The sequence below is a fragment of the Centropristis striata genome, chromosome 9 (assembly GCF_030273125.1).
Source record: "Centropristis striata isolate RG_2023a ecotype Rhode Island chromosome 9, C.striata_1.0, whole genome shotgun sequence".
NCBI classification, from domain to species: Eukaryota; Metazoa; Chordata; class Actinopteri; order Perciformes; family Serranidae; genus Centropristis; species Centropristis striata.
Window position 1 is genome coordinate 36,880,818 of NC_081525.1, and position 12,486 is coordinate 36,893,303.

General features: G+C 39.8%; 2 protein-coding genes across 2 annotated transcripts in view; one reads left to right on the plus strand and one right to left on the minus strand.

The window, feature by feature from the left end:
• LOC131977626 (zinc finger protein GLIS1) overlaps window positions 1–12,486 on the plus strand; it is a 90,268-nt gene that overhangs the window by 1,175 nt on the left and 76,607 nt on the right. The window contains exons 2-3 of the mRNA XM_059341023.1: window positions 3,209–3,273; window positions 6,491–6,817. Of these exons, the coding sequence (XP_059197006.1) occupies window positions 3,209–3,273; window positions 6,491–6,817 (392 nt within the window). The remainder of the gene's footprint in view (window positions 1–3,208; window positions 3,274–6,490; window positions 6,818–12,486) is intronic.
• On the minus strand, window positions 2,475–4,618 carry LOC131977628 (type I iodothyronine deiodinase-like). Its single transcript, XM_059341025.1, has 4 exons — window positions 4,249–4,618; window positions 4,022–4,165; window positions 3,617–3,816; window positions 2,475–3,256 (listed from the first exon to the last, which is right to left on the minus strand). The coding sequence occupies exons 1-4, from the start codon at window positions 4,583–4,585 to the stop codon at window positions 3,191–3,193; spliced, it is 747 nt and encodes a 248-aa protein (XP_059197008.1). The 5' UTR covers window positions 4,586–4,618; the 3' UTR covers window positions 2,475–3,190.

The window sequence follows — 12,486 nt, forward strand, 5'->3', positions numbered from 1 at the left end:
CACATCACATGGGCGGCTGTGGCTCAGTTGTTTGATAGGTCACCTACTGATCGGGGGTTGTTGGTGCGATCCCTGAACATCGCAGCTACATGTCGAAGTATCCTGGAGCAAGATACTGAACCCCAAATTGCTCCCGATGCTGCGTTCATCGGTGTGTGAATGAATTCCCGATGGTGGCAGGTGGCACCGTTTAGGGTAGCCTCGGCCACCTGTATGGGTGAATGAGCACAGTCTGTAGTGTAAGTCGCTTTGAGTGCGCGCAAAGCGACTAGAAAAGCGTTATATACGTGCAGGTCCATTTACCATCCATTTACATCAGGCAAATTTTCCTTGATGATTTGAAAGTTAAAGATGCGGATATTCTACATTATTTCAAATAGACAAAATGTGTATAAAGTATCCTCCCAAAATCCTATTTCTTGTAATAGTGTGTGCTTATGGAAACATTTTCCCCTAATGTTCAATCTTTAATTTCGCAAACATCTACAATAACATTTTAACAATAGCCCACTTCTTGTTTTCAATGCAGACATTGATTCACTAGATCTTTCTTACAACAGTACCGAAGTTGTAGTTGATGAGTCACACGTTTCAATTGAACCAGAATCAGATTTAAGCATTTCGTTTTAAAAATGTTTGTTCATTATCTTCCAGCAGAATGAAAAATGAATAAAATGTGTTGTTTATTATGTCTGAACTTCTTTACTGATAATAACAGCATGACAAAGGAGGAACAAATAGTTGCATAAAATGCCAACACTAAGACACGATAACCACTGATTATAACATCAGTAGATGTCCTAACTAATCCTTTAGTTATTAATCCTACTAAAGGGCATCTCTCAGTTACTCTGGTCTTGCTCATCCACATGGATTCATATTTCCAACAGCACACAAAGGCAGCATCAGATCTAGTTATTCCCGTGCTGCGTTTCCGCGTTTCTACAGCACACGGCCCGTTGTAATGACAGGACAAACCAAACCACACCTCTTACAGAATAAACTTCAACTCGACAGTTTGTTCCGACCGCCGTAACTAATAATATAATAATAACCATGTTTGTTGTTACAGTGTCACTTCTGACCTGAGAAGGATTTTTACCTTCCTTGGAAAAACCACTAGATGGCGCCGCAGAACAGCATTTCCCTCAAATACTGTTCAAAATGAATCTCTTATCACTGGGTTTGTGAAAGTAAATAACAATTCAAAACTCAATGATGAACCTTGGTAAGACTAGACAGATAATTCTTTATTTTTCAGTAAGTCCAACTATAAATCAAATATTCAAAAGATATGCTGTAGACGATTTTGTCAGAAGTAATGAACTGTGACCCAAAGAATAGCAAAATACATAACTCAAGAAAATCTTGCGTTTGAAATGATGCAGGTCAAACTAAACAGCATTAAAAAAAAAAAAGGCCACCAATGTGTGAACTGTTATAAACTAACGTGATTTTTTATTCACATTTTGGAGAGGGAATGGTTATGTTAAATTATCTGCTGTATGAAAAATTACAACGTACCTGTAATATCTGTCACTTAAACATGCTGAAGATCAAATAAAAGTGGAAAAAAAATGTTGAAAGCATTACCAAATATAATTGCAATAATAAATGTCATAAATATGTGTGAGGCACTTGGTATCGGCATAAAACACTGAATTTGAGCTTTATTTCATTAAATGTCACTTTGCTTGTGTTTAGTCTTTCGATTATATGTTTTAAAACAAAGCAGATCATAGCTGATATGATTTGATCAGTGTGATAACGCAAAACGGGTGTAGGTCTATACACCACCAAAGTTTGCAGAACTGCATGATGATCAGTTTTACATTTCTTTTTCGTCCCACATCGAGCTTTGAAGCCTGGGTAAACATGTCAAAAATCATCATAGACGCGTGCAGGAGCTCACAGACTTCACATATAAGCTCAGAACTACAAACAGCCGTCTTGATCCACAGCTTGTCCTCCCACAAAAACACGGACACGATCTTCATTGGTTCTCCTGAATCCTGCAGAGCAGTGGAGCTATCGGGGTGCCAATCAGTGTGTGTGTGTGTGTGTGTGTGTGTGTGTGTGTGAGAGAGAGAGAGAGAGAGAGTCACCAGCTGATGACTGGTCCTCACTGAGAGGATGCTATCGATCAGGCTTGCAGATGCTCTCCCCTTCAGTTTGATAAACATGCTGTTTTGCGTAACACAGCTTTTACTTTTGGCTCATTGAATAAGGTTGGTTCCACCAAATCCCTGTATCGTTTTGTGCAATGCCTTGATTATTTTTGTCTAAATTAATGCATGGTTGCATTGGGAAAAAACGTTTTGCAGTGATTTAGTCATTTTTCTTTTTGCGTGTGTTGTTGTTTTTTGTGAATTGATATCTTGCTGCAAGAGTTGTCCCATGGTATCCTTTATTAATTACAATGCAAACATTCCAAAGAAACAAGTTTTTCTTTGAGCAATCAAAGGATATGCAGGCAGTTTAACAAGGTGCTTATTATACACTGAATGTGAATGCTCCTGGGTGATTCAGTGAAGGCTTTCTTTTGATTAAACTGTCATCAGATTACAGTTACCAAAGGGTTTGCACTGTAATCATCATATGAAAAGCCTTTTGTGGAATTACCTTGGAGCATTCATAGACAATAGAAAACAGTGGTTCATACAGTTTACAATGTTTATGGTTAATAACCGAATCTGCAAGGCAAGTGGAAAACAAGTGCTTTCATTAAGGTCTTTTGGAATTAAGACAATTTAGGAGATATCTCCTGTACACTATGTGATACTTCAAACACAATCTCCTGACTGAACTGTCTCTCTGTGTCTCACATCATCTGGCTGCAGAGGCCGACGGTTTAGTCTGCAGCCGTCATTAAGAAACACTGAGAAGTATGTTTTTTCAGTACAGGAGAGCCTAGAAGCAACTTTAGCGCAAGTTTAGATGAGTTATAATATTTCTACTCATGCAATGGTTGATGTAAGAGATGCCAGAGAGCAGCAATAGAATTACATGTAGATGTAGCAGTGTATCAATTTGAGTATTGATTAAAAACAACAACAAAAAAAACAGTCTGTCTTTGAGTTATACATGTTGGTTACAAAATTGACACCCACAACCCCCTGCTAATTACAGAGACCTCTTTATATTCGACTGGTTGGACAGCAATTGCATGGCTTTACTTGACACATTCTCCTTATTTCATCTTCTCCAGGAACAAACGCACCTCCTTTGGATCGTATTCCCAAGGCCCCATGCCCCCCTACACAACACAGAGAGGTAGGACATTTTCATGTAGATACCACAGAAAGAACACACCAACATAAGAAATCTGAGACATGTCTCTCCCATTTAATGTTGTGTAATTCTATGTTTCTGGCATGACATGAGCCTGGCTCCATGTCAAGAATTTGAGGGTTGTGTATGTTTCTTTCACTGCCTCTTTGCATGCAACAGCGTGAGTACAGATAGCATCTAGACCTTTACACCAACAGTGCTGGTGTTACTGTTAATTATGCGATTGCATTAGTGAAGCCTTGACTGTGAAGGGAAATAAAACTCTTCAATCACAGTCACATAAAATTAAAGTTTAGAAATGTGTCTTGTGGAGCTCAGATCTCACCTTGTAGACAACTTTCCCTGCCTGCAGCACGTAAAGCCTCTCAGGCAGAGCACCATACTTTATGGCAGAGACATCCTTCATGTCGTCCACAACCACTGGACACAGGAGTTCCTTTTGAACCACAATCTGTGCTGCAGACAGCCTGTCCTCCAGGCTCTGGTGCTGTCTGATCTCAATGTTGTTGGAAAAGGCCCAACCGTCTGACAGAGACAAAAAAATTGTGTTTAGGCAACTGATAAATCTAAATTATTCTGTACAAAATTCAAAATGTTTGAGAGTTTATTTAATCTAAATAAAAATGCTAATAAAATCGTGATTGCTTTCTTGCCACCTTCACACTAAAAGGTTTTTGGATGCACAGCTTCTCCTCCACCAATACATTTGATGTTGAGAATGACCACTCACCTGTTGAATGCGCCTCGGCGATGTAGATCACAAGAAAATCAGCTACATCGCTGAAGTCCTTGACGAGTTCCTTGAACTCATCAAGTTTGTACATAAACGGGGGTCAGGTGCAACTTCCGAAACTCAACACCAGCGGTCTGTTGCCTGCAGAGAAAACATGCCTCTAACTTTAACAAAGAGGGACACAACTGGACTAAAACATGAAAAGCTGCAATCTCATAACGAACCTTTCATGTACTTGCAGACACTTGATTTATCTCCCTGCATGGTGACCACAGGTGTGTCCGGAGCTTTTTCTCCAACAAACGCATCTTGTCCGAGAGCCAACCACATATGATTTGCAGCAGTTTTTACGAAGATCATAGTCCCAAAGGTCAGACCCCAATCTTCATACTTAAAGTTGGGATTCTGGGTCATGGTGGTCCTTTCACCCACTTTTAGGATTAGCTTCTTGGCGAGACTTGGTGAAACAAAACGCATAATGTAGACTATTAGATTGATTCCGATCAAAAAGCAAAAACAGCATATTGTCCTCAAATAGACCAGCAGTCTGTGAAAAGACATGCTTGCTCCTTGGTAATGAACTCCAGTTTTCACAGAGCCTCTTACAAAACTGACATCTGATTGTTGAAACATGTCGGTTACCGCCCCTCGGCTCACACACATTGATTCACTTGATGTGTCTTCAGTTTTCCGTACACCATCATTTGTTTCTGATTAGTGGCTGTGTTTATATACCCAGATTAAGAAACAAGAGGGTAAAATACACCGCCCCCCGAAATTTGGTCAGAAGCATGTCACAGCAGATTGAAAATGAGTAAAATTAATGAAATATGTTGTTTATGATTTCTAACCTTGCATGCTATAACAGCATGACAAAGGAGGAACAGGTAGTTGCATAAAATGCACACAAGACATGATCGATGTAAATCTCTTCACTCTCTTTTTTATCCTACTAAAGGGCATCTCTCAGTTACTCTGGTCGTGCTCATCCACATGGATTCATATTTCCAACAGCACACAAAGGCAGCATCAGATCTAGTTATTCCCGTTCTGCATTTCCTCGTTTCTACAGCACACGGCCCGTTGTAATGACAGGACAGACCAAACCACACCTCTTACAGAATAAACTTCAACTCGACAGTTTGTTCCAACCGCCGTAACTAATAATACAATAATAACCATGTTTGTTGTTACAGTGTCACTTCTGACCTGAGAAGGATTTTTACCTTCTTCGAAAAGACCACTAGATGGCGCTGCAGAACAGCATTTCCCATAAATACTGTTCACCAGCCAGGCAGCTCATTCTTTATGTTTTAAGGAAGTACAAATGTAAATCAAGTATTCCAAAAGTATGCTGGTGATCAATTTGATTAGTTGACCTATTTTTTTTCAGTCAGTCAGACTTAACGATCCAAAAAACTAAAACAACAATGACTGAAAAAAGCATGCAGATAAAACAATAATACAGGTCAAAATAAACAAAAGACCACTAATGTGTAAATAATAATACAGCTAATAGGCCTAAGCTAATGTCTTTTCACATTTTCATTCAGGTTTTTGAGGGGTAATCGTTAACAACATAAATTATGTCACATTTTCTGAAAAACCAATAAAATAGAATGACAGTGAAACCTGCAGTCTTATTAAGTCCTGAGTGTACCAGCTTAATTTTCTTTTAAAAAATCACAATATCCTACAATCGCATAAATGTTCAAAAAGAATTGTCTGCCGCTTTGTATCGGCAAAAAAATGCTGAATTTGAGCTTTATTTCATTAAACGTCACCGTGGTTGTGTTTAGTCTCTTGATTATGTTTTTAAACAAAGCAGAACATGGCTGATATGATTAGATCAGTGTGATAACGCAACACGGGTGTATACAGCACCAAAGTTTGGAGAACTCCTTTGCTTGATGATCTGTTTTACATTTCTTTTTCGTCCCACATCGAGCTTTGAAGCCTGGGCATACATGTCAAATATCAGCATAGACGCATGCAGTAGCTCACAAACTTCACATCCAAGCGCAGAAGAAAACAAACAGCCGTCTTGATCCACAGCTTGTCCTCCCACAGAAACACGGACACCGTCTTGATTGGTGCTCCAGTGGAGCTATCGGGGTGCCAATCAGTGAGAGAGAGAGAGAGAGAGAGAGAGAGAGAGAGAGAGAGAGAGAGAGAGAGAGCGAGAGAGAGAGAGAGAGAGAGAGAGAGAGAGAGACGCATGGGATGCTGATCCTCACTGAGAGGATGCTATCGATCAGGCTTGCAGATGCTCTCCCCTTCAGTTTGATAAACATGCTGTTTTGCGTAATTAAACCTTTTGCAGTTTCTCACTGGCTAATTGAATAAGGTATGTGTGCAATGTGCTGATTCTTCTTGTTTATCTGAATGCATGGGTGCACGCGGAAAACAACTTGTTTTGACATAGTTTGCAGTGATTTAGTCATTTTTTCTTTTTCGTGTGCGCAGGTAATGTGAGCAGCGGCAGCGCACTGCATGGGAAAGCCGAGACATCAATGCAGAACCCCTCATCGCTGTTCGGGATGGTCAGCCACTGTCAGACCCCAGCTTTCACAGACTTCACCGGCTTGTCGCTCTCCGTGTACGGCAGCAAAGCGGACATCTGTACGCGGCGAGCCGGGAGCGGTGGTTTTGGATCTCAGATTTGCCGGAGCACCCATGACACCCCGAATCACATGAACTGCGCCAGCCCGAAGAGACTCAGCGCGTCCGAAGAAAAGGCGCATATGTCAGCCAAAGCTCCACGCTCCTGCCTGTCTCTCCCGCCCGTGCAAGGTAGGCCCCCTTAGGTTTAAATGTCAGCCCACACGTCCTTAACTGACGCGGTTGAGGTGTTTGGAGGTTATAAAGTTGATTGAGTGACTTGATTTCGGTAACGTTTAATATATTAATGATCATTAAACAAACTGTGAGGATAACAATAACACATTCAGTCAAACAGCAGCTGTCAGTCCTGAAAATTTAAACAATTAGCAGTTTCGAGGTTATTTAAGATAAAAGCCATCATCTGAAATAATGTTGCCTCCATATGGCTCCTCAATAGCATCCTTTGAAGCAGCTGTGCTGTGTATTTGTGTTGAGAGTCCTGTTTGCAGTTGTGGATTAGGTCTGTTAATTAAACCCAGAGCTCACTTGGATCCTCCGCCAATTCATAAATAACACCAGAATCAAAGTCTCTGTTGCACATGAAGGCCATGTGAAGGGATGTACAGTGTGTGGAATATCTGCCAAGCAAGTGCGCGTTTCCTATGGATGTTAACAAGGTTCAGTTCAGTTCAGGAGAGAATGAGTGGGATGTTGGCTCTTTTAGTTAAATATAGAAAACTAGGCAGGTTGTAGTTTTGCCAATTTAAAACAATATCTTTTTTTAATTAAGAATATTTAATTTAAAATTTTAAATAGTTTACTCATTCTCTCAACTTTTGAACAGTATTAATTAAAAAATATACACATACATATATATTTGAATTAGTGCCTCTAAAAAATTGGCTCATCAGTGAAAGCAAAAAACTTTAAAACAATTACATAGATGAAATGAGCACTGTCATATAGATAGCATCCAGAGTGGAAACTGGGCTTTGAGTCTCTGTGGAAGCCTGCTCCATCCTGTTTAGACAGAGTGTTGTTGTGAGAGGGCGGAGGTAATTACAGCCCCATCCTAAATTATGATTAGACGGAACAGACTTTTATATTAGCAGTCATCCTTGCAGCAAGAAGAGGATCAACGGGTTTGATTATTGTTTCTTCTTGCTAAACACAAACCATATGTCTGCCGAATGTGTCTCAGCATTTATGAGTTCTGTTGGAGCACAGTTGTGCCCTCAGCCCTCCATCCCCAGCATCCCGAACCAGAATGAATCGTCTCATTGTCTTTGCAACGCTTTTGAACTCGCTTCCCGTAAATTGTGGGAATGCAAGATGTGTTATGCGTTTGTGGATTATGTTGAGCAGATTAACATTGCAGCAGACACATATCTGTTTGTTTGGTTCTAACTCTCTGAGTGATATTTTAATAGTTTCAATATCTTGTGGGTTTATGAATTAAAATAGTTTTCAGCCCCCTTTTTGGAGTGCAAAAAAAATAAGCCAACATGTACTTCCTTTAGCACATACTGCTTCAACGACACATCAAAACATATTGCACATTAATGATTTGGAAAGACTACATTTATTATTATATATTTCCTGTAATATTTCAGTAGTTAAACGTTTTATTCAGTTCAGCTTGTACTCCTAATGTGGCTCAATCCTATACGAATATGGACTCTTTTGTAGGCATTTTGTGTGTTTTTTTATGGTCTCTTATGGTTAGCATGGAGTATGAAAGTGATCTCAGTACTCATCAGTCTTTTGTATCATGCCTCATTTCAGGCTGATCGTATTACATACTCCCATTTGGGGACAGAGCTGGAGTTTGAACTGCATTCTCAACCATTACTTTAGATTTATACTGAAAGGAATCTTTGAACAAACACAGACTGTAATATTTATCCTGATGGAAGTGAGACACCAGAGGAAGAACTTACCTCAGACGGGAGATTTCTGACCTTTAACTGTGCAACCTGTGAGTGCAAAATACGAAGAATTACTCAGTGATAAAAGGGATCAAATGTAACGCGTTGCTGATGTTTCATTGAAATCTTTAGGATTTTTCAGGGGGGGAAACTGCAGTGCAGCAAGATGTACTCTGAGGCATTCAGTGCAGCTTTGATTATTTCTAATTACTCTCAAAAATGCAAATTGACGCTGTATGTTAATTTTTTTTACGTCAGTTTGTGTGCATCCATGTGTGTTTACAAGTGTATAATAGAGTGAGTGAAAGATTGACAGAGAAGAAGAAAGCTTGCATGTAAATGAAGGAGTGACTTACAGAGCTGAAGTGCCGTTGTGTCAGTAGACTTTATAGATTTGATTTTTACGGGCCACGTATCCTGAATGACAACCCTTTGCTATATTGGTTCAAACTCACCGTCATTGCCATTTCAATTTAAGAAATTTGACCAGAAATAATCAGACGACAATTCTTTTTTTTTCTTTCTTTATTATTTTTTTGAAAGAAGCACAAATCGCTGTGACCTCCGTCAAACCTGATGCATAGGTTTGGAAACCATGTGCTTCTCATGAGTCGATGATCATCCTCACACTGCGAGTCCACTGTGCTATAAATATTAGAGCCCACCAGCAAAGAAAATATTTAGCTTGCAAAGAAAAACACTTGACCCCTCTTGAAAAAAGAATATCAGGTTTGAATGGTGTGTGTACTCTCCCATCATTTGATACCTTACTAAAGTTTCTCCTGGCCGAGACGAAGCTGCCGAGTGTGTGAGCTTATTTGAGGAAAATGTTTGAGTTAGAGGAGTGTGCTGGAGTCCCAAAGTCCCTCTCTCAGATAAATGCAGAGGTCTGTCTGTTGACTCAGCCTGTAAAGAGATGAGTAATGGATATTTGGATTTAATGATTGTCAAAACTTTTTACATTTCTATGGCTGTTTCTTGTTGTCTTTTGCCAACACACATCACCGTGACATGCTTCTATAAACCTGCACATTACAGTATTTATACACGTAGTATGCACACCTGTATGACCCCACCAGCATCCATTGCTAATACATACAGACACTGTGCCAGCATATGCTGAACACATACACTAAACACACATGCCACACTTTAAAATAACTCACATATGTATACACACACACACACATTTTTTTGTGGCGAAGTGGCATTGGCTCAAATGTTGAATTTCCTCAAAATGACTTAGTTTCCTGTGTTTTCCCCAGCAGCATTTGTAGATGTCAGACTGCGGGGTGATAATCTGACTGTTATGAGAAACAACCAACCATTACAGCCACGCTTTGAGCCTCTGCTCTGTCAAACGCTTAATGACAGCTCACCAGTAGCTTGTGAATAGTTTTGGTTATATGTGTGCACAGAGAAACACATTAAGTGCTTTTAGTGAAGTGACTTATTCTAATCAAAATATTTGCTTTAGTTATTATTATTCTGCATAGAAACAGGGGCAGTTGGCATTACTATTTTTCCTGTAAGGCTAGATTTCATCATCGTTTTGAAAGCACAATTTTCTCTTTATGAATTGATCATGAAAAAGTGGCAAAAATGTACTTATTATCCATCATCAAATACTGAAAAATATACCGCTCAGACTAACCTACAAGGGAACTGGTGTTCACATTTAAAATATCCACTGCATTCCTGTACCTTCTTTTGCTAGTTGTCTAGAGACTATGATCTGAGTAAATCTTCAGATTTGTGTCACATTAAATGTTTATACAGCTCTAAATCTGGAAAAATGTTTGCTTCAGCTGTTTCAAGAGGTTTTGAATTTCTTAAATTGCTGTTGACTTCAGACTCCTAATTGCTTGAAGCCTGGCTTTGATGTTTGCACAGATCGTATTATTCATTCATGTTGGATCTCAGTGTTTTCTTTTGGTTTAGACTTGTGAGCCAGTTGTCATTTGTGACACTGTTATACCCATTTTGCTGAATCAGGGGAATGACGGTAGCCTGTGTCAATGATTCAAGTGTGTGTGTGTGTGTGTGTGTGTGAATGGAACAGAGGCCTTTGTGCCCAAACCAAATATTTTCTCCTTTCTTGGGTGCCCCAGTAGCTCACCTAGTTGAGTGTCTATCCCGTGTGCACAGACTCAATTCCAAGCTGCAGCAGCAGCCCAGGTTTTATTCTGACGGGCAGCCCCTAAATGTCAACCCCTCTCCACTTTTCCTGTCAAATCTTCAGCTGTATGATCAAATAAAAGCGAAAAAGTCTCCCAAATTTTTTCTTTAAAAATATTATTATTTCTTAAAAATTTGAATTATGTCTTTTTAAATTATACTCTAGCAGAGCTGAAAATCGATTATAGCACATCCAACTCCTGAGTTGCACAGTACTCAGTTTTGTGCCATTTTAAAATTTACTTTCTTCCCCAAAAAATTGGATTTTAACAATTTAATCATTCCTCTCTTATTCGAATTGTAAGCCAAATCCCTACAACCTTTTCGGATCTCTTCTCTGGAAAAGACAATAAGTCAATTTGATCACCAAAATATCAATCTATAAAGTACAGTTGAAGTCTGACAGAATAACTGAGGATCCTAACGTCACCCACGGTCAATATGCCAAAAGGTTGTAACAGCGAGTGAAGGTTATATCAGCTATTCTTACCAGATATTGTGAAAGACTGATCAGCCATCAGAGGCGGTTCCTTGCTGGTAAAAGAGGATATGACCTTTTACTGAACTTGTGGTTCACTTACAGCCGAGGTTAACCAAGATTTTTTTTGTCTTTTTACCAGATTGTGAAGAGGTTTTATAGTATTTTTTTTGGTGTTACTTGTCAGTTTTAACCCACTGATATTTTACATTTGATTTGGTCAACAGGAACTGACTAACAAATAACCAGACGTCCTTTCTTTCTGCATTTGTGCCTGTATATCATGTGGAACTGTACATGCGAGCTTGTTTATATCTATCAAAGTAGTACAGTGATAGTAACATTCTTTCTCCTCAAGTTTTCTCACCAGTCAGTACATTCCCATGAGCGCCCCAGCCCACGTCTTTTGAGTCTTGTATGAGCTCAGCAGTGAGTTATGGGCAAATGCGAGGGTGCTGCCTGGGAAGGGTGTTGCAGGGTGTAATGTTTGCAGCATGTTCCATTGATTCATAAAGCCGAGGCCCGGTGATGATTCTGCAGCGGTATTCCCGTAAACCTCTGTCTGGCTGAGACGCTGAGGAGGGAATGCTGGGTAATGGAATGAGAGCGCTTCCTGAGTCACAGCCACTAGAGAGGGAGAGTGAGAGAACACCCCTGGTCTGGCATCTGCTTGGCTGAATCACCTCAATCAAACTTGGCCAGGAATACACATGACGTGTGTGGAAACGGGAGATAAGTGGCAGCGGAAGAGACGAGTGTTGCATCAACTTGACTGAGGTTTGGATTCAAAGAGAGAGGAGGAGATTTATGGGAGGTTGTGATGGTTTTATGCTTGAGTATCTTCTGGTTAGTCCTCTGAAGTTGCAAAATGAACATGTACGTGTATGAACCCACAAACAAACGGACACAAAACTTTAGTTTTTTAGCTCTGCCACCTCTCTGCTGTCCTTTTCCCTCTCCATAGTCGGTGTCGCTCAGGTCAAATGTTCTCATTCTTATGTGACCAGTGTGGTATGACTATTGCATCTCAGTGCAACCAAAGGAATTCTGACTTTCATTCTGCCAATGAATCCAACCAGTCACACAGCAAAAATATGATCTGGTTTGAGTAAGTGTCGAAATATCACTGGAATACCAGAAGAAATGCGCTCTGGGCCTAGGTTTAATCAAGAAAAAGCTGCAGAGTTGGCTCAGATATGTCATCATAAAAAGGTATTTTTAGTCTAAACCTTGCCTTGAGAAATACTCACAAAGTTTCACACACTACACTTTTG